The sequence below is a fragment of the Podarcis liolepis genome, assembly GCF_965112155.1.
Source record: "Podarcis liolepis genome assembly, chromosome: 3".
Classification (NCBI taxonomy): Eukaryota; Metazoa; Chordata; class Lepidosauria; order Squamata; family Lacertidae; genus Podarcis; species Podarcis liolepis.
The window spans coordinates 122663084-122689062 of NC_139557.1; the positions used below are offsets into that span (position 1 = coordinate 122663084).

General features: G+C 43.5%; 2 protein-coding genes across 6 annotated transcripts in view; both read left to right on the forward strand.

Annotated features, from left to right (window-relative positions):
* Window positions 1–25979, forward strand: part of FBXO16 (F-box protein 16) — an 810609-nt gene that overhangs the window by 417877 nt on the left and 366753 nt on the right. The gene's annotated exons all lie outside the window — the stretch shown is intronic.
* Window positions 1906–24695, forward strand: LOC310702748 (E3 ubiquitin-protein ligase RNF212B-like). 4 transcript variants are annotated; one of them, XR_014523590.1, is made up of 14 exons: window positions 1906–2176; window positions 16702–16902; window positions 17393–17445; window positions 17575–17649; window positions 19354–19469; window positions 20084–20144; window positions 20260–20288; window positions 21226–21272; window positions 22369–22411; window positions 22905–22996; window positions 23039–23135; window positions 23499–23538; window positions 23954–24015; window positions 24517–24695. XR_014523590.1 is itself a non-coding variant. In XM_083494829.1 (14 exons), exons 2-13 carry the CDS (start codon window positions 16803–16805, stop codon window positions 23994–23996), a joined length of 726 nt encoding a protein of 241 aa, XP_083350955.1. In that variant the 5' UTR covers window positions 1912–2176; window positions 16702–16802; the 3' UTR covers window positions 23997–24015; window positions 24517–24695. The 4 variants fall into 4 exon arrangements, 2 of the variants coding, with proteins under 2 accessions (XP_083350955.1, XP_083350956.1); XR_014523591.1 differs by having other exon boundaries at window positions 1907–2176; window positions 23075–23135; XM_083494829.1 differs by having other exon boundaries at window positions 1912–2176; window positions 22905–22962; window positions 23075–23135.

Below are 25979 nucleotides of genomic sequence, written 5' to 3' on the forward strand. Positions count from 1 at the left end.
TCAGGGCTGCCGCCCAGTCCCAGCTCACATAGGACCAAGTCAGCCAGCGTTCAGTTTCAAAGAGTCTTTATTGGATTACAGGTTCCATTTCCAAACTGCAACGTGCAGCCCTACTTCTTCTAGGTCAGAACGACGAAGACCCGTCTGAGTCTCCGCCTCTAGCGCACCAGCTTAATACCCTAGCCTTGCTCCACCTCCTGCGCCTTTCCTTCCGTCTCTGGGTCCTTCTGCCCCCCTGGGTCTCTCCCTTCCTACTCTCTTCTGACGCGGACCCCCCTGACCCTTCCGCCTCCTTGCGGCGGGCTTTGGGACCCGGCTCACTCTCTGGGCTGCTGACTGCGCCAGCTTCCGCTACATTTGAACTTGGCGCGCGCGCCCAACTCTCCACTTTCCTCTTGATCGTTTCCTCGCTCCCCGAGGTGGGCGTGACTACTCCTGACTCATGCCCTCCCTCCTTCTGAAAGTCTCCGGAGCCCGATATCTGGTCCCCTTTCTCCCCGCTGCTCCCGGCTGGGCACGTGGGTCCCGATCTCCAACTGCTGCTTTCTGATCCCTCTCTGGACCCTTCTTCCTGGGGTGTCCCCCTGCTCTCCCCCCTTGCTCTGGCTGCTGGCGCTCCCTTCTGGGAATCCTCGAACTCGCTAGACAGGCTCGGTGATCTCGGGTCGTCATCCCCACTCATCCTTCCTTCGTATTCCTCCCCCTCGCTCTCTGTCTCCTCCCTTCTCTGCGTCTCTGCTCCTGAACCCCTGACACTTACGATTACAATTACAATTTCTTTATTGTCACTGTCCCTTGCAGAACAATGAAATTGAAAAACTACATAAAATTACATAAAAACTACATAAAACATTCAAAACCCCCTAAAAACTCTAAAACCCCATTTTAAAATACACTATACTACAGAGATCCCTTATGCTGCGTTTAGAACCAGAATTGAATTTGCGTAGAAACTGTTTCTCAGGTGGCTAGTCCTAGTCTTTATAACCCTGTACCTTCTTCCAGAAGGCAGAAGCTGAAAGAGAACATTTCTGGGGTGCGCACTATCCTGCGCTATCTCTGCCGCTTTCTTATGGCACCTGGAAGCGTAGATTTGATCCAAGGTGGGAAGAGTGCACCCAATTATTCTCTCCGCAGTCTTTACAACCCTGGACAGCATTGTTTTTCCCCTGGCCGTGCAGCTCCCAAACCACACACACAGACCATAAGTTAATACACTCTCCACAGTGCAATGGTAAAATGCCATCAACAGGTCCTTTGAGAGATTGTTTTTCCGGAGGATTCTCAGAAAAAATAACCTCTGCTGTGCTCTCTTCACCAGGTCTTTGCTGTTCTGTCCCCAGGTTAGGTCATCTCTCAACTCCATTACCAGAAATCGAAACACCGAGATCTGTTCCACTTGCCCATACTTGCCCTCTGTACTACCAAGGAATAGAGGCTGATCATTTGTTAGTGGTTCCAAGTCCCTAGGAGCACAACCAATGCTAATGTTGCAATAATCAACGCCAACATTTATTTATTTGCCTGGGCATTTTAAAGTTTTAAGTTGATCTGGTTGGACACTGGGAAAAAAACCATAGAATCATAGAATCCTAGAGTTGGAAGAGACCACAAGGGCCATCGAGTCCAACCCCCTGCCAAGCAGGAAACACCATCAGAGCACTCCTGACATATGGTTGTCAAGCCTCTGCTTAAAGACCTCCAAAGCAGGAGACTCCACCACATTCTTTGGCAGCAAATTCCACTGTCGAACAGCTCTTACTGTCAGGAAGTTTTTCCTAATGTTTAGGTGGAATCTTCTTTCTTGTAGTGTGGATCCATTGCTCCGTGTCCACTTCTCTGGAGCAGCAGAAAACAACCTTTCTCCCTCCTCTATGTGACATCCTTTTATGTATTTGAACATGGCTATCATATCACCAACCATTAAGATTTCAGGGCCCAAACCTGAGACTTGGAGGTGGCCTCCAGTGATGTCACTGGGGATGGGTGGGATCTGATGATGTCATTAAGCAAGACACATTAAGCATTGGCCACAACTGATTAAAGCCAGGATGAGGGTCTTTTCGGTAGTTGCACCCACCCTGTGGAACGCCATCCCAGCAGATGTCAAAGAGACAAACAACTATGTGACTTTTAAAAACACATTTAAAGGCAGCCCTGTTTGGGGAAATTTTCAGTATGTGGTGCTGATGTTGTGTTTTAACTATTTTTTGTTGGGAGCCACCTAGAGTGGCCAGGGCAAGCCAGTCAGATGGGTAGCATATACATATTTTTGTATTATTATTAAAATAATAAACACAAAGTCTAACAAGCAAATATGTAACTGGCTGGAAATTAAGATAGAAAGTTTATCTGAAAGGAGTGTTCCTATGCTTGTTGTGAACAGCTGGTATTAATGGTGCAATTACCTGTCAATACTGTATGTATTTAATTTCCTCCTGACCTTGCTACCTACACCCCTCAGTGCTTATGCTGAAGGAAGGTGAGGACAGGTGACCTCACCTAGGCTCGAAGTCACCCCCCACCAAAGCAGGCTCAAAGCTTCTCAAAATCATTTTCTCAGCAGCTAAGCATCAGAAACATTCCGCTCTGCTGTAACATAGGTAGAGAACAGTCCATTGTTTCTCAGGCCTTTCTCATGCCTTCTGGCCTTGCTAAAGAACCACATTGCAACTTACTTTCTGTCCGGGAACCATGCCAGAACAAGAGATTGAAACATATCTGAACCCTCTGAAACCCCTTTCCTGGGAAGGGTGCCAAGAGTCCAAAATAGCCCCAAGACAGCTTTCTGTTCATGCTCAGAGGAACTCATGGGGCAGGACTCCCCATGTTGACCACAAACTTGACATGAGCCAACAGTGTGACGCGGCAGCTAAAAAAGCCAATGCAATTCTGGGCCTCATCAATAGGAGTATAGCATCTAGATCAAGGGAAGTAATAGTGCCACTGTATTCTGCTCTGGTCAGACCTCACCTGGAGTACTGTGTCCAGTTCTGGGCACCACAGTTCAAGAAGGACACTGACAAACTGGAACGTGTCCAGAGGAGGGCAACCAAAATGGTCAAAGGCCTGGAAATGATGTCTTATGAGGAACGGCTAAGGGAGCTGGGCATGTTTAGCCTGGAGAAGAGGAGGTTAAGGGGTGATATGATAGCCATGTTCAAATATATAAAAGGATGTCACATAGAGGAGGGAGAAAGGTTGTTTTCTGCTGCTCCAGAGAAGCGGACACGGAGCAATGGATCCAAACTACAAGAAAGAAGATTCCACCTAAACATTAGGAAGAACTTCCTGACAGTAAGAGCTGTTCGACAGTGGAATTTGCTGCCAAGGAGTGTGGTGGAGTCTCCTCCTTTGGAGGTCTTTAAGCAGAGGCTTGACAAACATATGTCAGGAGTGCTCTGGTGGTGTTTCCTGCTTGGCAGGGGGTTGGACTCGATGGCCCTTGTGGTCTCTTTTAACTCTATGATTCTATGATTCTATGACTCTGGAAAAGGGGAGGGAACTGGTGAGGCATCAGGCATAAGCCTGCATTTTATTAATGTTTGATCAGGACTTGTATATTAGAGAGAGCCTAAAAGATTTTCAAATGTTTCATGCCAGGCAGAGAAAACCTTGGCCATTCTCCTAAGACAAGGCCCCCCCCCCTTGATTTATAGCAGAAAACAATTCTCAAAGTCGTAAAAGCTGAAATTACAGACTGAGTAATGACACTGACCCTACATGTTACAGAAGATAACAAAGGCAGAGATAAATATAATTAGGAATGGGCAAATAGTAAAATGATACCATGGGCCTCTTTTAAACCTTGAGCTGTATTTTCTAAGGCCAGAGGCAAATGGGAGAAAAAACATCTAGCTGACAGAGAAAGAGAGGCTTTTTGGGAAGTCTTTTTAAAGCATCTAGCTGGGAAGTCTTTTTAAAGCTGTTTCTTCCTTAAACAGATAATGGGAAAAGCAGCTTGCTGAAGGGGGGGGATGTAAACTGAAGAGGCTTCTTCTGAAACTGTTTTAAACTGAGTTCTTTTTTTTTTTTTCTTTCTCTCTCTACTTTAAAAAGGCCTTATTCCTTTTAAAAGGTTACCTATGATAATGTATGAAATATATTAGCTTAAATATATTGGCTTAAATGTAATTATGCAAAGGATTTAACAAATGCTAGAAGAGTTGTATTTATCCTGGAATTAAGTCAGCCAGCAGTTTAGCCCCCCTGCCAGACAGGAAGACGCCATCAAATGCTGTCCTGATATATTAGCTGTCAGACATTTGTTTAGAAACCTTCAAATGAAGGATATCTTTCAATGTTGATGTGAAACTCAAGATCCTTGACATATGTTTAAGATAAAAATTTAAGATTAACCATTTGTTTTAGAAGGCAATAGGGCAGGGAGGGCAAGAGGTGAGCTGGTAATTAAGATTCCTTGTTGAGACACATGTAAGATATATTACTACTTATTTGTCATTTATAGATGTAACAATATATAGCTGTTTGTGTTCCATATAAGGACAGGAGGATGTGGGTGTATCTTTTAGGATTGGATATAGCAATCAGCCAATAGGAAATCCAACCAGGCTGATTGGACAGAGGCAGCCCAAGGAGGAGCAAAGGGGGCTGGATTAAGGGAATATAAGTGCTGGCCATAATGGCAGGAGGCCAGGCCAGAGCTTGGTAACCATATACCACTGTGCCTCTCATTTATTTGTCTGACAAATAAATAATTATTTTAAATTCTCTATTGCTGCGTTGAATATTTCATTCCAGCTAAGCGTTAACCACAAGCAGGGTGCTACATTTTATGGTGCCCTGTGACTCGGATAAGTGGTCTGCTGGAACGCAGCCCCTTCGCTCTACTGAGCAGGGTACAAGAGAGAGGATCTCTAAACTGCTTACCCAAGCGCGCACTGGTAAATTTTTCCAGGGGGAACGCAGAAGTCTCGTCTGTCTGATACCCTGCTCACTGGCGGCGACGGACCGGGGGGAAACGGAACCAACCAGGGGTAAGTGCACAAAGGGATTTTTGGCCCTCCAATTAATTGGGAGGAAGAGAAGTCTTGATCAAACTTCTGCGTCTCAGTAAGTGGGAACTGAGTACGCTAGGTGGTTGGATACATCAGATGGTGGTCTGGTGGGGGAAAAGGGAAAGTTGGGAGGTAGTGTGTGGTGAAGTATCTAGCGCATTGTATGTGTGAGAAAGTACAGAGCAATCTGTAGCTGACCTGAGTGTGGAGTGGGCAGTACTTCGGTTCCTGGTAAGGCGACTTCACCAGGCAAGGAAATCCACGAAGCGTGTGTGTGAGTGACTGAGTGGATACTTCACAGGGCCATACAATGGGAGTTGGGGGTTCAAAAGGGGAAAATACACCTCTTGAATGTATGTTAAATAATTTTAAGAAAGCCTTCTCAGGGGCATATGGAGTCAAAATGACGCCAGAGCGCCTGAGAACGTTATGTGAATTAGAGTGGCCGAAGCAAAATACTGAATGGCCATCTCAAGGAACCTTTGATATAAATTTAGTAAGCAAACTTTGGTCCAACATCGCCAAAGAAATTGGAGGGTGCCCAGAACAATTTTCATATATAGATTCCTGGCTGAGCACATTAAATAAAAATCCTCCATGGATAAGGGAATGCAAAGTCCAACGATGCAAATTATTGGCTGTAAAAGCCGAAGCTAGAAAAGGAATCTTGCCAAATAAACTCAAACCCATTTTTGAGGGACCAGAGGAAGAGCTGCTTCCACCTCCACCTTATGCTCCACATCGAAGGGAGCCTAATCCAAACCCTCCACCAGTTGTAACCCCAAGGCAAGAAAGTGGAATGAATAATGGGGCTGGAGTCACAGAACTTGATTCCTTGATAGATTATGATAAATATCTTCAGGAGGCATTGGAGGCCTATAATAAAGCCCAAGCAGAAGTGGTTATTCCATCTGTGAGTCCCAGTAGAACTCCATCTACAGTCTCTTTTAGTGAAACAACTGATTGCCTACCCCAAACTCCTGTACATCCAAATCCTAGAGAATTATTACAGAAGTTACAGGGAGACCTTAATCGGTCAGCAAGCAATACAGCCAGGCGTATAAAGCTGCTAAAAGAACGCCTTGGGACAAATACCATCCCCTATGATTTGAGGCCCCTAGAGCAAAGCGAAGAGAAAGATCACGTAGTAGCCCCTCTCAGAAGAGTATTTGATGCACTTGAGGAGCCTGTGCTGGTTAACGGGCAACTCGGACCACGGCCACCTCGAACTTCGACCCTGCAATATATTCCATTCACGACTACAGATCTGATGAATTGGAAAACACACACCCCATCTTTCGCAGAAAAACCTCAGGCTATGATGGACTTGGTGACTTCAATAATAAATACTCATAGTTCTACTTGGACAGATTGCCGCCAGCTCCTGAATACTCTGTTCACCACTGAGGAAAGGAGAGACATAATTGAAAAGGCACAGATATATTTGCGTGAGCAGGCCAGAGTGGGAAATATTTTTAATATTGACCGTCATCTCCAAGACAACTTTCCCTTGGAAGATCCTAATTGGGATCCAAACAATGTAATTCACCTGGCCAGACTTACCACCTACCGCCAGACGCTTGTGCAAGGTATCCGCAGGGCATGCCAGAAGCCCACTAATATGTCTAAAGTCTCAGAAGTAGAACAGAAACCAAATGAGAGTCCAGGAGACTTTTTAGAGAGGCTGCAAGAAGCCTATCGTATATGGACTCCTTTTGACCCTGAAGCCCCTGAAAACAGCAGAATGATTACTGCTACATTTGTGGCCCAGTGCGCTTCTGACATTCGTAAGAAAATTCAGAAATCAGAAGGATGGGAAGGGATGCTGATGAGCCAAATTATGGCCATTGCACGCCGAGTTTATCGGAATAGGGATGAGGCTGAGAAACAAGAGAAGAAGAAGTGGCAGAAGGAAAAGATGGTAATGCTAGCCACAGCAGTGAAGCAAGACTACCGCCCCTTAAATGGAGGAAGAGGGCGGGGAAGGAATCCACCACTGGGAAGGAATCAATGTGCAAATTGCAAGAAGGAGGGTCATTGGAAGCGGGAGTGTCCTGAACCCCTGAGGTTGGAAGAAGTACGCCCAGGCCCAGGCCCAGGCCCAGGCCCAGGCTCCGGCCCAAGAAACCAGGGACGGGGACGGGGAATGATCCGAGATGGAAGATATCAGAGACCTGGACAAGGACGGAGTAGGGACAATGTCATTGGACTGGCAGAGGAGGATTTTACCCAAGACTAGGAAAGACCGGACTCCATAAAGTTAGGCTTCCAGGAGCCCACGGTCACGATTCAATTAGGAAGCCATTTAATAGACTTTATGATTGATACTGGGGCTGAATACTCAGTACTCCCAGAACTATTGCAGAAAAAGGCATCCAAAAGTGTAGTCATTAAAAGTGCCACTGGTCAGTCAGCTAAGAGGTCTTTCCTCCAACCTTTGGAATGCCAGATTGGGGGACATCGTTTAACCCATCAGTTTTTGTATATACCTGAGTGTCCAATACCTCTCTTAGGTAGAGATATGCTGTCCAAATTGCAGGCCCAAATCACCTTCACTCCTCGAGGTCCAGAAATGAAACTGCCATCAAAGGCAGCAGGAATAATTTCCCTCTCCGTACCTAAGGAACAATCATGGCGCCTAATGTCAGCCCTGCAAGTCCAACCCACATTGGATACAGAGTTAAACAAGCTCCTCCGAACTCTACAGGTGCCACCAGGAGTATGGGCCGAAAATAGCCCACCAGGAATGGCCAAGAATATAGCTCCAATTGTAGTAACCTTAAAACCTATGGCTACCCCTGTATCTGTAAAGCAATATCCTTTACCCCGGCGAGCAGCAGAGGGCATCCAGAAACATTTGGACCGCCTATTAAAATATGGTCTGCTTAAGCCCTGCCAATCAGAGTGGAACACACCCCTTTTGCCTGTTCGAAAACCTGGGACAGATGAATACAGGCCAGTGCAGGACTTGAGGCTCGTAAACCAGGCTATCGAGACCTTGCACCCAAATGTACCAAACCCATACACCCTGCTGAGTTTGATCCCACCAGAAGCAACATTTTTTACTGTATTGGACTTGAAAGATGCATTCTTCTGTTGCCGGCTGGCACCACAGAGCCAACCTATATTTGCCTTCCAGTGGGAAGACCCTTTAACAGGAACAAAAGGCCAGCTAACTTGGACGAGATTGCCCCAGGGATTCAAAAATTCCCCAACTTTATTTGGCACTGCCTTGGCGAAGGATCTAACAAGTTACCCCTCAATACCTGGAGAAAAGGTGGTTCTGCAATATGTAGATGACCTTATACTAGCAGCAAAGGATTTTGATACCTGTAAAGAAGGTACAGAGGAACTGCTCCACTTGCTCTGGCAAGCTGGCTACCGAGTTTCCCAGAAAAAGGCACAGTTATGTTTAGAAAAGGTCAAATATTTGGGCTTTGACATCTCACACCAACAACGAGCATTGAGGCCAGAGAGGAAAGAAGCTATTTGCCTTATCAAGGAACCTACCACAAGGAAACAACTCAGAGGATTCCTGGGAACAGCAGGGTTTTGTAGACTATGGATACCTGATTTCAGCAGTCTGGCCAAGCCCTTACATGAAAGCACTCGAGGTGCAGAAAAGGACCCATTCGTATGGGGACCTGAGCAGCAACAAGCCTTTTTAGTTATCAAACAACGACTTATGGAGGCCCCAGCCCTTGGACTGCCTAATTCGGAAAAACCCTTTCAGCTGTATGTACATGAACAGAATGGGATTGCAGCGGCAGTCCTGACCCAGAGATTAGGAAGTTGGAACCGTCCAGTAGCTTATTTGTCAAAACAATTGGACTCAGTAGCAAAAGGATGGCCTCCATGCCTAAGGGCAGTAGCGGCCACTGCAAGCCTTGTCAAAGAAGCTGATAAATTTACCTTCGGCCAGACAATGTATGTGAATGTACCTCATGCTGTTCTGACACTCATGGAATATAAGGGTAGTTATTGGCTAACGAACCCAAGGATGGCTAGGTACCAAGGCCTATTGTGTGAAAATCCCAGGATTCATCTACGAGTAGTGAATATGCTCAATCCAGCGACTTTGCTGCCCCTACCAGAGGTAGATGATGAAGAATCACATGATTGTCTCCAAATAATGGATGAAGTTTATTCCAGTAGACCCGATCTGAAAGATGAACCATTGAAAAATCCAGATGTTGTATATTATACTGATGGTAGCAGTTACCTGCATGAAGGTGCCAGACGAGCAGGATATGCTGTGGTCACCAATGAGGAAGTTGTGGAAGCTGAAGCTTTGCCTGCTGGCACCTCAGCACAAAAAGCTGAACTTATAGGTTTAACTAGAGCTCTGCAATTGGCAGCCGGATGTAAGGCAAACATCTATACTGATTCTAAATATGCCTTCTTAACCCTGCATGCACATGGTGCTCTATGGAAAGAAAGAGGTCTAATAGGAGCCCACGGGAAGGCCTTGAAATATGGACCTGAAGTAGAAATCCTGTTAGAAGCAGTATGGGCTCCAGAACAGATTGCTGTAATGCACTGCAAAGGTCATGGACGAGGAAGGGATCCAATAACCAGAGGAAATCATGCTGCTGACAAAGCAGCTCGAGAGGCAGCCCAAAAGCCTGTGGGAGGATTTATAGCAGCCCTCATACCAGAGGTAGCTCCAGAAGAAGTTAAACCTCACTATACCCCAGAAGAGAGGAAGTGGGCTGAACAGGAAGGAGCAGTTGTGAAGGACGGTTGGATGATCCTGCCAGACAATAGGATTTATGTACCTCATCATCTAGCAGGCACAATTGTAAGAAATTATCATGAATCTACTCACCTTGGTGGTACTGCAACCAGAGAGAGTCTCAGTCGGAAGTTGTATATTATTAACCTATCACAATTAGCAACTTGCATTTCACAGAAATGTGTTCTTTGTGCTAAAAACAATCCCAGGCAGGGACCGGTACAACCTCCTGGAATCCAACATGTGGGATATGTCCCCATGGAAAGCCTAATTGTGGACTTCACAGAGCTGGTCCCTTCTAAGGGATTCAAGTATCTCCTTGTGTTTGTAGATACTCTTACCGGATGGGTTGAAGCTTTTCCCACCCGAACTGAAAAGGCACGAGAGGTAACTAAGAGACTCCTCACTGAATTGATCCCGAGGTTTGGATTACCTAGATGCATTGGAAGTGACAATGGGCCAGCGTTCATTGATCAAGTAGTACAAGAAGTATGTCGAGTCTTACAAGTGAAATGGAGACTGCATGCAGCCTATAGGCCTCAGAGTTCAGGGAAAACTGAAAGAATGAATCGGACTCTGAAAACCCAATTGGCAAAATTAACCCAGGAAACGGGATTGGGATGGGTAGATGTGTTACCCATAACACTGTTTCGTGTTCGGTGTGCACCCACAAAAAGACTTAAGTTGTCACCTTTTGAGCTCCTGTATGGGAGACCGCCCTCCTTTGTTCAGGATATTCCAGCTGATCTTAAACAAATAGGAGACCATGTGACACAGGGACAAGTGCAATCTCTCTCCCGTGTTTTTGTTTCTCTTAACAGGTGGGTCCTCGAGCGCACGCCGTGCAGCATTGCCGAGCCGATTCATCAGTTCCAGGCTGGCGATAGCGTATGGGTGAAAGAGTGGAAACGTGATCCACTTGCACCTAAGTGGCGTGGACCTTACACCGTCTTGCTCTCTACTCCAACAGCGGTGAAGGTAGCTGAGGTGACCCCCTGGATTCATCACTCTCGTTTGAAGAAGTCCGAAGGCAGTTGGACGTGCAAAGGTGACCCCTCTAATCCTCTTAAACTGACTCTCTCCAAAAACCCCTGTATCTAGCCCTACCGGGAACGGGCTAGGTCACGGGCAACATTAGACGACCGGCCTGCTGCAGCCACAACCTGGAAGCTGGCTGACCTGCGCACGCCTGAAGCTTGAGGAGCATCTGAACCAGCGATTGTGAAAGGAAAGATTCTCTTATACAATTAATTGACTGCCCACCCCCTTGTGGAACAATTATCAGAGATATTACTCATTGGGGATCCTCGGGATATATGTTTTGGTCTTGGTGGTTCCCCATTTCTGTCACTGGGGGAATTATATTGGGACTAATATTTATTTGCTATCACTATAAGGTAATCTTTTGTGGAAGGAATGCATATGCTAGACATCAACATGATTCTATTATTAATCCTGATCCCTTGGGAAGGGGAAGGGTCCTTGAATCTGGCCAAATTGACTAAATATGGATTCCACCATGACCACAATATGTGGGTAGGTTTAGCTGAAATGGTAGCCAATGTTGCAAATAGGACCAATTGCCTTGTTTGCTCTCTCGGGCCAGATGATTCAGAGGGAGGTATGCCCTTATTACCGATACCATTAGATGCCATTGGTATGGTAAGCGAAATACCACACCAGACAGAAGTACAGAATTTTCCCGGATGGAACTCAACTAAACCATTACGAGTTATACCTGTACAAGGGGAATTCTGTGTACATAAATCATCAGATGCAGCTGATTCTACCATGATAGGCTCTTCTCATTGTCACTATACTTGGGATAATATTAAGAATACCTGGGCACACGATACTACCTATCGAACTCGGGATGCCTTGCCCTGTGCACCTCCTTTTATTCATGCATGGAAAGTGGTATGGAACATAACTGTGACAGAAAAAGGCAATCTAACATACTGCACTGTGAACTCTCTACCTCTTTTGCTATTTCGCCTTCTGTACTCCACGTACCAAAGACCTCAGACACGATGGTTGTGGTGGATATGTGGAGAATGGGCATACAAGAAACTCCCCTCCAAATGGAGTGGGACTTGTTTCCTGGGATGGGTATTACCACCAATGTGGATTATGCCTACTAATTTGGCCAAGCGTACACGAAGAAACGCTGATATTTCTCATATAGCAGGAGGAAGTACCCAAAGTTGGAGCGGTACTGATGATTGGCCACCAGAGCGCATTATAGCCTATTATGATCCTGCCTCCTGGAATCCTGGTGAGCTCATACAAGGGGCACGGGATCCTATTTATAATCTAAACAGAATAATTCGATTGCAAGCAGTAGTGGAACTTGTAACCAATGCAACGGCCCGGAGTTTGAGACTTATTGCACAACAATTGGATGAAAGTAGAGCCGCCATTTTGCAGCTGAAAATGGGAATGGATTATGTACTTGCCAAGCAGGGAGGCCTATGTGGAGTCTTGAACTTGACAGGGAATGCCTGTTGCTTTAACATTTCAGATAATGGTGAGGCAATCCGTGTGTTGGCCACAAAAATGGAGAATATAGCACATGTCCCAGTACAAACATGGGAAGGATGGGATATGGGATGGCTCACCAATTGGTTACCTAATGTCACAGGACTCAAAGGGATACTATTGTCTTGCTTGTTTTTCTTGACAGTAGTGGTAATGGTTTTATGTATGATGCCATGTATCATTTCATGTTTTAGAAGTACAATTAGCAAGATGGTTTCAAATGAAACTCTACCTCATATCATGGCCCTATACAGAGCTTTACCTCAGGAATATGATGAAGGTCAAGCTATCAAGGACACTTGGGACGAAGGTCCTTGAGCTTGAAAGGGGGGAATGAGGCATCAGGCATAAGCCTGCATTTTATTAATGTTTGATCAGGACTTGTATATTAGAGAGAGCCTAAAAGATTTTCAAATGTTTCATGCCAGGCAGAGAAAACCTTGGCCATTCTCCTAAGACAAGGGCCCCCCCCCCCTTGATTTATAGCAGAAAACAATTCTCAAAGTCGTAAAAGCTGAAATTACAGACTGAGTAATGACACTGACCCTACATGTTACAGAAGATAACAAAGGCAGAGATAAATATAATTAGGAATGGGCAAATAGTAAAATGATACCATGGGCCTCTTTTAAACCTTGAGCTGTATTTTCTAAGGCCAGAGGCAAATGGGAGAAAAAACATCTAGCTGACAGAGAAAGAGAGGCTTTTTGGGAAGTCTTTTTAAAGCATCTAGCTGGGAAGTCTTTTTAAAGCTGTTTCTTCCTTAAACAGATAATGGGAAAAGCAGCTTGCTGAAGGGGGGGGATGTAAACTGAAGAGGCTTCTTCTGAAACTGTTTTAAACTGAGTTCTTTTTTTTTTTTCTTTCTCTCTCTACTTTAAAAAGGCCTTATTCCTTTTAAAAGGTTACCTATGATAATGTATGAAATATATTAGCTTAAATATATTGGCTTAAATGTAATTATGCAAAGGATTTAACAAATGCTAGAAGAGTTGTATTTATCCTGGAATTAAGTCAGCCAGCAGTTTAGCCCCCCTGCCAGACAGGAAGACGCCATCAAATGCTGTCCTGATATATTAGCTGTCAGACATTTGTTTAGAAACCTTCAAATGAAGGATATCTTTCAATGTTGATGTGAAACTCAAGATCCTTGACATATGTTTAAGATAAAAATTTAAGATTAACCATTTGTTTTAGAAGGCAATAGGGCAGGGAGGGCAAGAGGTGAGCTGGTAATTAAGATTCCTTGTTGAGACACATGTAAGATATATTACTACTTATTTGTCATTTATAGATGTAACAATATATAGCTGTTTGTGTTCCATATAAGGACAGGAGGATGTGGGTGTATCTTTTAGGATTGGATATAGCAATCAGCCAATAGGAAATCCAACCAGGCTGATTGGACAGAGGCAGCCCAAGGAGGAGCAAAGGGGGCTGGATTAAGGGAATATAAGTGCTGGCCATAATGGCAGGAGGCCAGGCCAGAGCTTGGTAACCATATACCACTGTGCCTCTCATTTATTTGTCTGACAAATAAATAATTATTTTAAATTCTCTATTGCTGCGTTGAATATTTCATTCCAGCTAAGCGTTAACCACAAGCAGGGTGCTACACTGGAAAGGGGTATATATGCTTGTGCACATGATTGTGAACTTCATGCATGCTTTTTGTGACTTATCACACTTGCTCCTTCTACCAGTTCATGGATGGTAGAAATAAAAGCCTTTTCTCCGAAACTATTCCTTGAGTGTCTGTTGACTCCCACTTCCCTTTCCCAGGCACAATGTTTTTCCCACCCGAGGGCAAAGCCTCATAAGGCTACAATGCCATTATACAATTTGTTGCTCTTTAAGGTTCTGCAAGACATTTCTTGCTTGTTACGTTCCTATTTCTTGTATATGATCCTATTTCTCCCCCCCCCCCAAACTATCTTGCTTCCCCTCAGCAGCCATTCCTGTAGCCCCCTTGCCCCTGCTTTGAATGGGGGGCAGTTAGCGCCATGCTGTTTTCCTTGTGATTGTGTGTCCGCATGTTTTTAATAGAATATATGCAGATACCTTCATAGAATTACAACTCTCTCTCTCTCTCTCTAGCTGAAATCCCAATAAAGTTTCAGTTCTATTAACGTTTACTTGTTTCTTAAAGGGTCCCTTCCCTCCCCCTTACGTTCTTTAATATATATATATTTTAATTTTACAAAAGAAAATACAATAAAGAAAACTTCCCTCCGCTTCCCCTTCTGGTTCTTTAACTTATTTGCTACTTCTGCTTAATTTTGTCTTATTTTTCATCTTTCAGCTGAATGCTCTTATCATTTTTATACCAATGTAAGTTACATCTTACATTTCATTTATTTCCATATTGTTATTTCTTAACCTTTACTTTTTTTCTTAATTTGGAAGTGTATAGTGTTTATGTTCTGATCTCATTTGATATGTAAGCCGCCTTGAGCCTTTGTCAGGGAAAAAGGTGGGGCATATATATATATATATATATAATCATTTTTATACCAAATTTTCTTCAAGTTACATCTTACATTTCATTTATTTCCATATTGTTATTTCTTAACCTTTACTTTTTTTCTTAATTTGGAAGTGTATACTGTTTATGTTCTGATCTCATTTGATATGTAAGCCGCCTTGAGCCTTTGTCAGGGAAAAAGGCGGGGCATATATATATATATAAAAGCCGCCTAGAGGAAAATGGCGGGAAAAGGCGAGGCTGTTACGCCGCGCTTGTTGTGAGGGGAAAAGAAAGGAAGGCGGCAGGGCGCTTCAAGGGGGAAAAGCCAGCCCGCCACCATAGAAAGGGATAAATTGTAAATGCTGGATGGGTAGCAGCCACGTTGCCCGGCATAACAGGCTGCGGTCATCTGAGGGGGACGGCGATGGCAGCCGCTCCTCCTGAGGGAGAAGGAGGCCATTGAGGGAAGCGCCCTCCTCCGAGCCCTGTCAGGGCGCCTCCAGTTTCGAGAACATTCGCCTCGAAAAGGCACCATTCCCTGTCACCTGGGCAAAGAAAAGACCAACCATTGATACCTCAGGGGGGAAAGGGTATATTTTAAAGTTTTAAAACTTTTAAAGTTTTTCCCCAAACTGAAGTAAAATAAAGAGAGCACCAAAACATCTACACCTCGCAGCCAGTCCAAAATCTGCTTTCACACCCTGTCATTCTTACATTACTTTTTCTAAAAACTTAAGTAACTTTGCCATTTTAAAAAAAGCATTAGTTTTCCTTAACTGTGTGGAAAATGGTTTGTGATATATTTCCATAGCAAAAAGGGGAGGGGGGGTGGGGATTCCTGAAATCCACTGGTGTTCACAAAAAAGTGCCAGCTTTATAGTCACCCAGTGCCCTTAGGGTGTTAAATGTTCAAAATATGTATAAAAATAAAAAATAAAAATAAATGTCCAGTAGCACCTTAGATACCAACTCAGTTTGTTCTGGGTATAAGCTTCCGTGTGCATGCACACTTCTTCAAATAGAATCACAGAATCCTAGAGTTGGAAGAGACCACAAGGGCCATCGAGTCCAACCCCCTGCCAAGCAGGAAACACCATCAGAGCACTCCTGACATATGGTTGTCAAGCCTCTGCTTAAAGACCTCCAAAGTAGGAGACTCCACCACACTCCTTGGCAGCAAATTCCACTGTCAAACAGCTCTTACTGTCAGGAAGTTCTTCCTAATGTTTAGGTGGAATCTTCTTTCTTGTAGTTTGGCTCCATTGCTCCGTGTCCGCTTTTCTGGAGCAGCAGAAAACAACCTTTCTCCCTCCTCTATATGACATCCTTTTATATATTTGAACATGGCTATCATATCACCCCTTAACCTCCTCTTCTCCAGGCTAAACATGCCCAGCTCCCTTAACCGTTCCTCATAAGGCATCGTTTCCAGGCCTTTGACCATTTTGGTTGCCCTCCTCTGGACACGTTCCAGTTTGTCAGTGTCCTTCTTGAATTGTGGTGCCCAGAACTGGACACAGTACTCCAGGTGAGGTCTGACCAGAGCAGAATACAGTGGCACTATTACTTCCCTTGATCTAGATGCTATACTCCTATTGATGCAGCCCAGAATTGCATTGGCTTTTTTAGCTGCCGCGTCACACTGTTGGCTCATGTCAAGTTTGTGGTCAACCAAGACTCCTTGATCCTTTTCACGTGTACTGCTCTCAAGCCAGGTGTCCCCCATCTTGTATTTGTGCCTCTCAAATACCTTCAGGTGTTAAATGTTAGGCTGCACTCCTATACGCACAGACCTGGGAGTCTGCGCCATTTAATTCAATGGGTTTTTATTCTGAACAGATAGGCACAGGATTGTTTGCTAAAGATGGGGTGAAGGTGTTTAGAAAGCCTGATGTTAAGCCCAGTCTGCAGTGTTTTTGTGTGTGTGTTTTTTTGTCTTCCAGTCTTAAAACAGTAATAGAAGAAACAGTTTGGGGAAATAAAGATTAATAGAAGAAAAACATCTCAGCGGAGGAACTCTGCCTCAGCTCTCCCATTTTGCAGTATGGATTGGTTTCATTGCAACCAATGTTTCTTCCAGGAGGGGTCTGATTTTTCTGTCACCAGCTGTGGACACATATTTTGCAAAAAATGTGCTGGCTCAGGTAAGAGCACCAGCATGTCAGGTCTACCTTGTCTGGGACGCATTCAGACATGCCATCATATCCTTTAAGTTTAAGCCGGTGTCACAGGATCCTTTGATTGACATTCAAACAATACTGATTTCTGACCTTCTACAGATGTGCAATAAACCTTCATTTCAGTTTCCTGTGTATATAACTTTGTTGCTTCTGTTCCTGTTTATGTACAGTATATAATTTCCCTGCTACATTCTACAGTCCTATGATAACATTAATAAATGCTAGGAATCTTAACTCCATGGTGGATCAAAAATAATTGAATGTTTAAATTTTCAATAAATTTGAGTTAATCTTAATTGTTTTAACAAGTAGAACAATTTTAAGACAATCAAAGGACTTTGAACCTAAGGACTTGTGATTTCAGAGGATTTCAGTGTTTTGTTCTTTTGGAACACTTCTTATCTACAGTAATTTTTAGTATGTGCACTAACTTTTTGCATTTGAATCCTGACAGATAAATGCCCATCTTGTGGAACAAGCACAAAATATTTGCTTCTTAATGATAATGTAAGTTGTGGCTTCTACTTACCTTGAAGCAGAAGATGGTGAGATGACCTCCCTTAGATCCCAAAATTTTTAATAATGTATCAATCAGTGGTGAATATCCCCTTCTGTGTTTTTCCTTCTGACCCACAGATGCAGCCAGAAGCAAAAAAGTTTTTCAAAAGTCCCATTGAACTTGTACTCGGCCATATTGCCCATATTTCTCAGGTAAGAGTAAAGGCTTGTCCATACTTGCGCTTGTCCTGCCACTTTCCCCTGGGAAAACCCATTATTTACCACTGAATCAGAGCAAACTAAGTTTGGGTTTTCTGCAGATTAACGTTTGCTCTGATTCAGCAGTAAAGAGTGGGGTTTTCCCAGGGAAAGTGGCAGGAAAAACAGAATACCTCTTGGACTTGTGCTTTCTAGGCACAGGACAGGTGAATTTTGGATGAGCCCTAACAAACAAGACACTGGTCCTGAAATTCATTCTTGATCCTGGATTCTAATATGTGTAGCACTGACTGTCAAAACCAAAGACAAGGCAAGGAAGGAAAGCTCGAGTCTGAAGTTAGTGATTAGTTCCTAATTCCTTATTCAAAAGTTCAAAACAGAGCTGCATGAGAAGTCTGAATAACAAACTGAAATTTATATGCACCTGTAGCCCAAAATAAGCATTGGACTATCCCACACCATTTGTCTCCATGACTGGGAAACTGTTTCCTTTGGTCTCCAATATAATTCTCTCCAATCAAAGGATTTTTGCACAACATGCTTTTTTTAACACATGGCGATCCCAGGTGACTTGAACTGGAGACATGCACATGAAGTAAACTTTGGGTCACCACAAACCATGCAGCCACATTTACAGGAGAGTCCTCTGTGAGATACTCTAGCACCATGTCTGGCCCAACACTACATGTTGGCTTAAGTTAGTGTCAAATGTTCTGCTCCAATATGTATATATCTGTAAACGAATAAGGAAGTGGGGGCAGTTTGTACCTCAATCTAAGCTTGAGGCCACCAGGAAAGTCCTCCGTGAGACATAGCCCACAATACATTTAGGGCTATCACAAATTATAAATTGACACAATGGGGAAACTGCCTTTGGGATGCCCTAGAGTCCTGAACAGAACTTTCATTTGGCACACTGTCAGCTGGCCTTCCAACATGCCAATACTACTCAAGGAGTAATTCAAAGCAAGGCGTTGGATCAGCAAAACCAGGAGGTTCAAGGGATTGACACTGGGCCTCCTGCTTGATGGGTAGGTCTTGACAGGTGTTTGACATTTCTGGCACCTTATGCCAACTCTGGGAACAGCTGCTTGCATGCACAGAGTCAAAGTCACTTGCTGAATGTAATGTGTATCTCAAATAATGGAATTTGGTGATTACTTTTCAGCTATGGCTGGTGTTCTAGTTGCCTGCAAAGAAAGCATTATGTGAATAGCGGAGCTGCTTGAAGTGCTTTCATCACCGTCTGTGCAAATGAATGGTTTTCTTTCCAGCTACAGTTTCTGAAAATTAATTTGGCAAGTTTGCATCAGGAGCTAGTTTTGGACAGCACTGATTGCCTATCATTTGATGAACTTCCCCCACTACCCTGGAGCAGTTCACAACTTAAAATAAAAGATTGTACTCCTTTTGAAAATGCAAGAAATGGAAGTTTAATTGAAAAGGCAGAGTTACTTTTACCCATAATGCATCGGTGGGGAAAAGCCAAGCTTCCTCCCATCCCTGAGAAAAAAATCTACTGCAACTCCTGTTTTAATGTTTCGTTTCTTTGAATGAAATGAGTGGCCATACCCTCTAGAATGGCAAGGGCCTGAATGACATTCTTAATTTCCCTAAAGGAGCTATAATTCCCCAATCTGCTGAGAATCAATAGTTGTGAGTTCCCATAATTCATCCCTCCCATGGTTCTCTTCTTAGGTGTGGACTTTCCAGAAAAGCCAGATGGAGCTGCTTGCCTCTTTTTATAAATACCGTGCTTCAAAGGCTGAAGGAGCTCTGCAGCAAGTTTACCAGGAACTAACTACACAGGAAAAGTGAGACAAGCAGGTTGCAAAAAGAAAAGAAAAAAGGGGTCTGGGTGAACAGCAGGGATTATTCAAGACGGCATGGCCTGCATCCACACATTTTACATACAATAATCTTTCCCCTTTCCTTCCTTTCTGAAAGAGGAGTCATGTCCGTAAATCCATAGAAAATATCCCATTTTTTATTTATTTTTTACTATTTTGTGAAAGAAAGCAGTTCGTTCCTGTTTTGGTGGACAAGGGCACTTGGTCAGGAGTGCAGCAAGCCCTCATGATGATGTGAGCATTTAACACAAGTCAATAGACTGAGAATAGGAGTGTTTACTTCTGCTCCCTCCTAATTTAAAATTTATCAGTCTTTTTTTTAAACAAAAGTTAGGGCAGAAATTATGTGATCCTAGAGCCATCCCACCAACCCCTCTCTATTAGTAAACCACTTTGAGGGTTTAAGTTTTTGCAATCATGCAGTGTACAATTTTTTATGAAATAAAATAACAATAAATCAGTACAAAAGTATTCTGCAATAGTGATTAAAGGGCCACGTTTGGGAATGAGAGGAAGGGAGGTGTGGGATATTGCTAGGTGCTTTGCCAAGACATCTATCTTGTGCATCAAATGCTTAGGGAGCTGGAGGCATTACAGAAGGAGAACAGGGAACTGATGAAGAATCTCTGCTCATTGGAGGTAGGAGCTGTTTGTTTGGAACAAACCCAACTCTGCGTTTTGCTTCCTGACCCCCTCTGCCGGGACAGAGGGAAACATTTTCACCATGGGCAAATTCTCCACTCTTTTCCTACAGGATTCCCCACATCAACTCCAGGATAGCAGGTGAGTGTTTCTGTTCTGATCTGCTTGGACAATTGCCAAGAATTGCAGTGCATGGAATGGAGCAGGGATGGAGAATCCCAGGTCTAGCAGCTGAATGCAGCCATTCGGGCTTCTCTTTCTGGCACTTGGGGACTTTTCCAAGGCCAAAATCCTCATCCCCACTCTTCTTCTTCTTCTTTGGTGATCACTCGTGCTGAGTAAGATTGTCTTCCATAAACACGGTTTTAACAATGAGTCTATAAGTGACTGTGGAGGCAAATTCTGGATCCACACGTCCTTCCACAGTGGGGACATTGGTTTCTGGGCAGGAGTTGATCACAGTGAGGGTTTGCCAAGCGTGCCTTCCTCTTAGCATGTTTCCTCCTTGCGTCCTGAGTTCGAGTGTCTTCAAAGCCCGTGACACCTTTGATAAAGGCTGTTCTCCAATTGGAGCACTCACAGGCAAGTGTTTCCCAATTGTTGGTGTTTATACTACATTTTTTAAAGATTTGCCTCTTTTGTTGACCCACCAGCATTACGCTTTCCATTTTTAAGTTCGGAATAAAGTTGTTGCTTTGGAAGACGATCATCAGGCATCCGCACAACATGACCAGTCCAACGAAGTTGATGTTGAAGAATCATTGCTTCAATATACCCCTCAATGTGTCACCAAACTGTAATAATGCCTCTAGCTTGCCTGGATGGAGGGTAGAAATGTGGGTGAGATTTGGGTGTAGGTAGAGATCCCTGACTTTTACTCTGCATCTGTTGCCCCAGCCACTTCTGCGCATGGCCCCGCCTGTTTCTCAGGCTGAAAAGGGCTTCTCACCCTTGCCTTAGAGGCTCTTCATATCAGAGGTGTGCTGGGTTGAGGCCTACGCTGAACATCCTGAGCAAGACAGGCAAGGTAATATGGTTTCCACCTTGACTGAACAAAATTCTTTTTAAATTGTTATAGAAACAGCACACCGAGGCCAGTTGTCATCAAACCCCCCTTACAGCCAGGTAGGACATTTTCAACTGAGGCTTTGGGACAAATGTGCATTTGGTAGCATAGATTATTGTGGATGAGCGTGTGAGTGTGTAACCTTTGCCTATGTGGACCTATGAGGAGGAACTTGCAAATAGTAAAGGTGAACAAATAATTAGACAAAACAATACAACTGCTAAGTTTGATATCAAGCAGGCACCTTCACTGTATTCTTTTTGGAGCCTGCCAAAAATGTTCCTGTTTAGGCAAGCCTACCCAGATGCTTAGAAATGCTGATGTGAATTTTAATCTGCTTTAGTATTTAAACTTCTAGCATGTTTCAATGTATTGTATCCCCCCCCCCCCGATTTTATTATTTTATCTTTTTGTAAACCACTTGGAGGTGTATAATTTTTATGAAATTAATGGAAAAACAAATAAAAACATGAATTATGCAATGGTCCAAAGAGTCCAAATAGAAAATTAAGACAATTCTTGCCAGCAAACTTTGAAGTCAGCCAGTCTGCATATTCCTCTAGTCCACAAAGATGCTGGACAATTCCGAGTTGATTCTTCAAACAGCTTTAGTCCCCAAGTGACAGGACTAACACAGTTAATGACAGACTAAAATTTTTTTTTAGCTTGAAGGAGGTAGATACAAGGTGATAAGAGCTCAGAATTGTTATTCAGCTCCCCAACAGACCAAGCTTCCCCTCCTAGTTCTCTGCTGAGTGACTCTGCACTCCAGGGCTAAATCAAACCCATCATGGGGGTTACATGAGCATGTGTTACAGCTTTGCACATGTATGAATGAAAGTAGCCTTGACTGAGGAAGAGAAAGCAAATGTGCTTCCATGGTACCGCATACTGTGCTAACATATATGGAGGTATGAAAATCAGATTAAGAGCATGCATGCCTTTTTTTGTTCTTCAGCATTTAAAACCTTTTAGTGAAGTCACTGTCCTTCAGAGACTGCTGTTCCTCCTGCCCTAGGATTCTTATCTAGGATTCTTTAAACAGAGTTGTCAGGAACTGAACTGGGATCTTCTATATGCAAAGTGGTCATTGATACCACTAGGTTCAGCTTCATGCTTCCTCTTCACAATAATCCACTATCTCATACTTTGCAGTTACCCTACCGTTTAATTTCCAGAAGTCCAGTGAAGTGATCAGGTAGGCACATAAGAAATTTAATATTCTTTGGGTGTGATAAGTAGCAGGGAATATGTAAGCTTGCTCAAAATTCCAGAAAAAAGTAAGGGGGTAAACAAAGTTCTCTAATTCTCATGGCTGTAGAAAAAGAAAAAATAGAAATATGTATTCAAGAAGTGAATTGTTTCAGTCAATGCAAGGAGGATTTGCTTTACATAGGTTCCTTTTGCTGCTTGCATCATGCCTCAGGACACTTGCTGCTGTGACCTCTACTGTTTCTTTTTTCAAGTACCAAAACTGTGAAGTTTGATCCAGATTCAGAGTTTTTCAACCATTCCCTTGCCTTGTTTTCCCCAAACCGGACTTAGCAACTATAGAAATCAAGTTTCTGTAGCGTATGATTTTTCCTTAATACGCATACATTGGTTTAGTACAGTCACAAAATCTGGATGTCTATCCAGCCTTCTATTCCCACTAATGACCGCTTAACTTTTTGTACCTCTGTGCCTTATAGCCGCTCCTCTTCCATGGATTCCATCTCCTCAAGAGCCAGCCACCCACCAAACTGGCAAGTGAGTCTCCACACTGCTATCTTCCTGTTCCCAGGTATGGAAAAGAGAGGATGGGTATCTTATTTTTGCCTTCCAGACTCACGATGGGGATGTCTCATTTTTTCCCCCTCAGCTTGCGACAGGAACCACCTGGATGACTTACGGCAGGATGACCCCAGATAACCCTAATAATGGTAAGAAATATGGGAGGGGAAAGGTAGAGTGGTTTTAATACTGCAATGGGTATGGAAGACAAGATGACAACAGAGGGTTAGGATGAACAGAATGGAGCTCTCTTCTTCTCCAAGGATTTCAAGTATAGCTATAGCCTCTCCTGCGGCGAGACACTACTTTTGAAGCCAAGCTGAAAAATGTGGTGGTGGGGATTTATTACACCAATCTGATTACATCTCTCTACCCCACATTAGTCACTTTAAATTAGTCACCCAAGATGAGCCCTCACACTCTAAAGTTAAACCTTGTTCTTCTCATATCACTTTTTCATAGATTCTCTGTCGTTTCATACTACGTATAATACCTTAAATTCTATTTTCCAGCTACTCCTTCTCCAGCATCCACTAGAGGCTTATTCCACAGGTGAGTCTGAGAGTAGGGTGTGCGCTTGTCCCCTCCAAGATGCTACTACTGCATCATCATATAGCAGCTGTTTAGGTGTCTTATTACTGTAATTTTCACTTCTCACTGTCATATAAACAAAACAAGGCGCGATCAGAGGCAGCAATGCTACTGAATACCACTTGCTGCAAAGCACAGGAAGGGAAGAGTTGCTCTTGTGCTCATGCCCTATCTCCCGCAGGCATCTAGTTGGCCACCATGACAGCAAGATACTGGACTATATGGACCTTTGCCCTGATCTAGCAGGCTGTTCTTATGCTCTTAGGACAGGTCTAGCTCCTCAGGATGCAGTCCAAGAGGCTGAGGTCAAACAGTTCATCCTGCCCCAGGTTACAACTATATCAGTGTTCAAGTCGTTATTGCTTTTGACTCTCAGATCAGGTGGAGGAGGACCATATGCCAGAACATCACAGCATTGAGAAGCTGCACCACGTACAGGTGAGAGGGAATGCACCTCCAGGTTGTCATTATTTTGCAGGAAAGTTTCACATGCATTCCAGAAGGTTAGGTTTGTGCAGTTAAAGTGAACTAAACTGCTTTGTTGCCCTAGCACAATAATGTTGCTTTGTCAGTCACTTTGAGTCACTTTTGTGATAAGAGAGACAAAATCATCACCCTCTATTTTTAATCTTCAGTCTTGTAAAAAGTTTTCAGCCTGCAAGACAATTATTTTACAAGTTGAGATTAATTTTGGGCACAATTTGCCCCCCCCCAGATTGAATAAAGCAATCAGCAATCAATCTCACATCTCAAACCTCCACACAGAGCCATCCGGGTTTATTCCATGTACAGAGATAGTTTTCACCCTAAATCAAGATTGCTGATGCTAATGTTCATTATTTGTCACTAAAAGTTTTCTTGTCAATAACTGTTTAGTAAGTAGGGTTAGTAATTGAAGTGTGCATCCTTTCAACTAGCTTACTGTATTTTTCCCTCCAGGACCACATGTGCCAGCAGAGCTCACCAACAATAATGGGGAGGACTGAAGTAACTGCTTTTAATAGCAGCGCCATGGAAAATGTGTCACCACCATCACCTCATAGCTCACTCAGGAACAACCTGTTAAGAAGGACATGAGATGCTTTATCTGCACAGTAATAAATATCACACAAACTCAATTGTTACATCATCAGCATCTTTTTATATGTATACCACTTTTCCACAAAATTGTGCCCAAAGTGGCTCACAACATATAAAGTGAACAGTTAAGAATAACTGAAGCAGAGCCAAAGAGGAGTTTGAAACTGACAAATCATATTGATCTGACTAGACAGAATTTGCTCTGCTATCCATGGATGGTTTGCAGCATTGATCTAATTTATGGCCAGTTCTTATGGCAAGCTACATTCAAAGTCAGACGGTACAATGTGAACTCGTGCTGTTTATCCCAGAAATGGCTATTCAGGGGTATGCTGCTGCTGTATATGGAAGTTCCTGTGGGAATGTTCAGGGAGGCAGGAGAGGATATATTGTTTAATAATATCCTTCCTAACTTGTGCTAGCAAGTTCTATAACTTAGCAGAGTTTTAAACATTCCCCTTTTAAATTCCAGAGCGGTTAGCTTGCTGCAGGCTAGTTTTAGCCTCTAAATATAAGATTCCTGGTAATCCCTTATATCCCTCTTTAAAAGAATAGACACAACACAGTCTTGATTAAAAAGTATAAAAGTAGTTTACTCACAATCATTCAGTTCACAGATGGATCCCTGAAGGCAGACTTAGGTTACAAAAATATATACACTGGGGGTTAGTCCCAGTGACTGCAGACTGTCAGTCACTGCTACTCACACGTTGAAAGCAAGATGGAGAAGAGGAAGTGTGCTGCTTGCCTTTTGTTACCTGGGCAGGTAAGGTCATGCTCACCTCTAGTTACATGCAGAGGAAGTTTGTCCCAGCTCAGGAGGAAACAGGAAGTTTTCTACCGGCTGGACAAACATCCCTCTTCATGTCCGCTCTAGGAATGTTGTACTTGACTGCTATGTGTTTCACATCCCACAGTTCCATCTGCTGTGTGCTGCTCAGTTGAAAGGCTATGGAGGCTGACCCATTTCAACATATGATAACATTTTCATGTGGCACTTCAGTCATGACTCAAGCATGCAAACAAAGGAATGCAGGGGCATGTTTAGGAGTGTGCATAAACATGCCTGCTTCTCATATACAGTGGTACCTTGGTTTGCAACCGCTTTGGATTACAACCGTTGTGGATTACAACCACGTCAAACCCGGAAGTGCGTGTCCCTTTTTTGGGATTGCAACCCATTTTTTTGGATTACAACCAATTTTTGTGGGGAGGCCCCATTGGCGAAAGCGCCCCTTGGGTTACAACCTGTTTTGGTTGACAACTGGACCTCTGGAACCAATTATGGTTGTAAACCAAGGTACCACCGTGTAAGAAATATT